This window comes from Austrofundulus limnaeus, unplaced genomic scaffold, assembly GCF_001266775.1.
Source record: "Austrofundulus limnaeus strain Quisiro unplaced genomic scaffold, Austrofundulus_limnaeus-1.0 Scaffold2607, whole genome shotgun sequence".
Classification (NCBI taxonomy): domain Eukaryota; kingdom Metazoa; phylum Chordata; class Actinopteri; order Cyprinodontiformes; family Rivulidae; genus Austrofundulus; species Austrofundulus limnaeus.
Genome location: NW_013955009.1, coordinates 17198 through 20463, shown reverse-complemented (window position 1 = coordinate 20463; position 3266 = coordinate 17198). Strand labels below are relative to the sequence as shown.

The 3266-nt window shown below is 49.5% G+C and overlaps 1 protein-coding gene across 1 annotated transcript in view; it reads left to right on the top strand.

Annotated features, from left to right (window-relative positions):
• Positions 1 to 1928: 1928 nt before the first annotated feature.
• The window catches only part of LOC106511233 (interleukin-1 receptor-associated kinase 1), a gene marked incomplete at its 5' end in the record, with an annotated part of 6268 nt that continues 4930 nt past the window's right edge, over positions 1929 to 3266 (top strand). The window contains 3 exon segments of the mRNA XM_013999986.1: positions 1929 to 2011; positions 2108 to 2314; positions 2571 to 2635. Coding sequence (XP_013855440.1) covers positions 1929 to 2011; positions 2108 to 2314; positions 2571 to 2635 — 355 coding nt within the window.

Genomic DNA, 3266 nt, shown 5'->3' with positions numbered 1-3266 from the left:
ACACACACACAGATTCCAGCAGTGCTTCGCAAACCTTATCCTTTATAACAATGATGATGATGATGATGATGATGATGAAGATGATGTTTACGTAGATGAAGATGATGATAATGATGACGATGATGATGATGATGATGTTTACGTTGATGATGATGATGATGATGATGATGATGAAGATGATGACGATGATGATGATGATGATGATGACACCAGCAGTTAGTCTCACCACTCTTTGACTCTGTGTTTGTGTAGTTCCAACATCCTGTTGGATCAGCACTGGGGGGCGAAGCTTTCGGACTTTGGACTGGCTCGGTACGGACCTCTCAGCCCACCTGGGTGTTCCAGCACTCAGACAGCTTCTGTTGCTAAAACCACAACGGTGAGAGGAACTCTGGCTTACCTGCCAGATGAGTACGTGAGGAGAGGAGAGCTCTGCACCGCTGTGGACGTCTACAGCTTTGGAGTGGTAAGACCCTGCAGGGGCTGATGGGAAATGTAGTCTGTATGTGGGGGGGGGGGGGGGGGGGGGGTTCCTCCTGTGTCTCTCCAGTTAGAAGCCATGACCTCAGAGACCACGTCATCACTTCCTCCTGTTCCTGACGGTGGAACAAACTGTCTTTAATTTCCACATGAAGGATTGTTTCAGACAATAAACACATGATTAGAAAGAGTTGAACTTATTTTAAGATTTTCAAGCTTTTATTTTGACATTTCTCTGAAATCTGATTCTCTGATTGGTTCTGGAGTTTTCTAAACACTCTGACTGCACTGAAGCCCCCCAGAGCTACGGGCCAGTTCATGACCCATGATCCCTTATGTGTTCCAGGTTCTACTGGAGGTCCTGACGGGACGACAAGCTTTGGACCAGGACCACAAGTCCAGGGACAGATACCTGGTCAGAACCTGCTAACATTGGTTCCTGAGCTTTTCTATATAATGGTGGGTCCAGGTCCAGACCAGGTCCAGACCAGGTTCAGACCAGGTCTACAGACAGGACCTGTTCCAGACCAGGTGTACTGACAGGACCTGTTCCAGACCAGGTGTACTGACAGGACCTGTTCCNCTGACCTGTTCCAGACCAGGTCTACTGACAGGACCTGTTCCAGACCAGGTCTACTGACCTGACCTGTTCCAGACCAGGTCTACTGACCTGACCTGTTCCAGACCAGGTCAACTGACAGGACCTGTTCCAGACCAGGTCTACTGACAGGACCTGTTCCAGACCAGGTCTACTGACAGGACCTGTTCCAGACCAGGTCTACAGACAGGACCTGTTCCAGACCAGGTCTACAGACAGGACCTGTTCCAGACCAGGTCTACAGACAGGACCTGTTCCAGACCAGGTCTACAGNAGGACCCGGCCCACCTCAGGTAGTCTGGGTCCACTGGAGGACCCGGCCCACCTCGACTGGGTAGTCTGGGTCCTCTGGAGGACCCGGCCCACCTCAGGTAGTCTGGATCCTCCTGAGGACCCGGCCCACCTCAGGTAGTCTGGGTCCTCTGGAGGACCCGGCCCACCTCAGGTAGTCTGGGTCCTCTGGAGGACCCGGCCCACCTCAGGTAGTCTGGATCCTCCTGAGGACCCGGCCCACCTCAGGTAGTCTGGGTCCTCTTGAGGACCCGGCCTGTTGTTTTGGACCCAGCCAGTGGTTAGCTGTTAAAAACATGGCTCAGTGCAGATGTGTACACATGTTTCAGCTGATATATTTACTGACAGACATCATGTTGTTGATTTTGACCTATACTGATTGATGTGCTGACCTGATACAACAGGTCATGTTGGTACAGGTACCACACTCATCTTCACCAGCTGACAGGACTCTGTTGACCTGTCCTTGCCCTGACCAACATGGCTGCTCTCTCTGACCATGAAAAGTCCCATCAGGCTTCATATATGAATGTAAACAATCTGCTCTGCTGTTCTTCAGCTAATTACTCAGGAGGAGGATTGTTACCTGGACCTGCCCCGCCCCCTGTCACTCTGTACTCTGAGGAACACCTGGGAGCACAGGTAACACCTGAGTCCTGTTCAGTCAGGTCCCAGAGGACCACTTACACAAACCCACACCGTCAGAATCCAGTAAAACTGATTGATGGTCATCTTCAGKACAAGCAGCAGGACTTTACAGAGAAACACGCCGTGCCTCCGACACTGCTCCCCACCTGCCACACAGTCATCTGCTGGGCCTACGAGGAGGTGCATGCTGGAACACAAGGGTTCTCCTCCGCACTGCAGGTCGGGGAGGGGGGCTTCGGTGTCGTGTACCGAGCAGCCCTGAGGAACATGGACTGTGCCGTCAAGAAACTCCGACAGGTCAGCAAGAGTCAGAAAACCATGTGGACTGACAAACACTGCCCTCTACAGGCAGACACAGGAAGTACAGCAACACTTTACAGACACACAGGAAGTACAGCAACACTTTACAGACACACAGGAAGTACAGCAACACTTTACAAACACACAGGAAGTACAGCAACACTTTACAGTCACACAGGAAGTACAGTAACACTTTACAGACACACAGGAAGTACAGTGTATTTAGTGTTTTGTGTATGTGACGGCTCTGCAGGACTGTCTCATGGACTGGTCTCAGCTGAGGAGGAGCTTCCAGACTGAAGTGGAGAAACTGTCCAAGTGGGTTAGAGTGTTCAACAATTTATTAGTTACACAATAAAACACTTTAAACTTAATGTGTGTTGTCTCCATGTGTTGTCTCCATGTGTGTTGTCTCCATGTGTGTCTTCAGGTTCAGACATCCCAACATTGTGGATCTGTTGGGTTTCAGTGAAGGAGGCGGTCAGATGTGTCTGATCTACAGCTACATGGAGAACAGATCTCTGGAAGACCAGCTGCACACTGTAACACAACTACACACTGTAACACAACACCACGCTGTTACACAAGTACACACTGTAACACAACACCATGCTGTTACACAACTACACACTGTAACACAACTACACACTGTAACATAGCACCACGCTGTTACACAAGTACACACTGTAACACAACACCATGCTGTTACACAACTACACACTGTAACACAACTACACACTGTAACACAACTACACACTGTAACACAACTACACACTGTAACATAGCACCACGCTGTTACACAAGTACACACTGTAACACAACACCATGCTGTTACACAACTACACACTGTAACATAACACCACGCTGTTACACAAGTACACACTGTAACACAACACCATGCTGTTACACAACTACACACTGTAACATAACACCACGCTGTTACACAAGT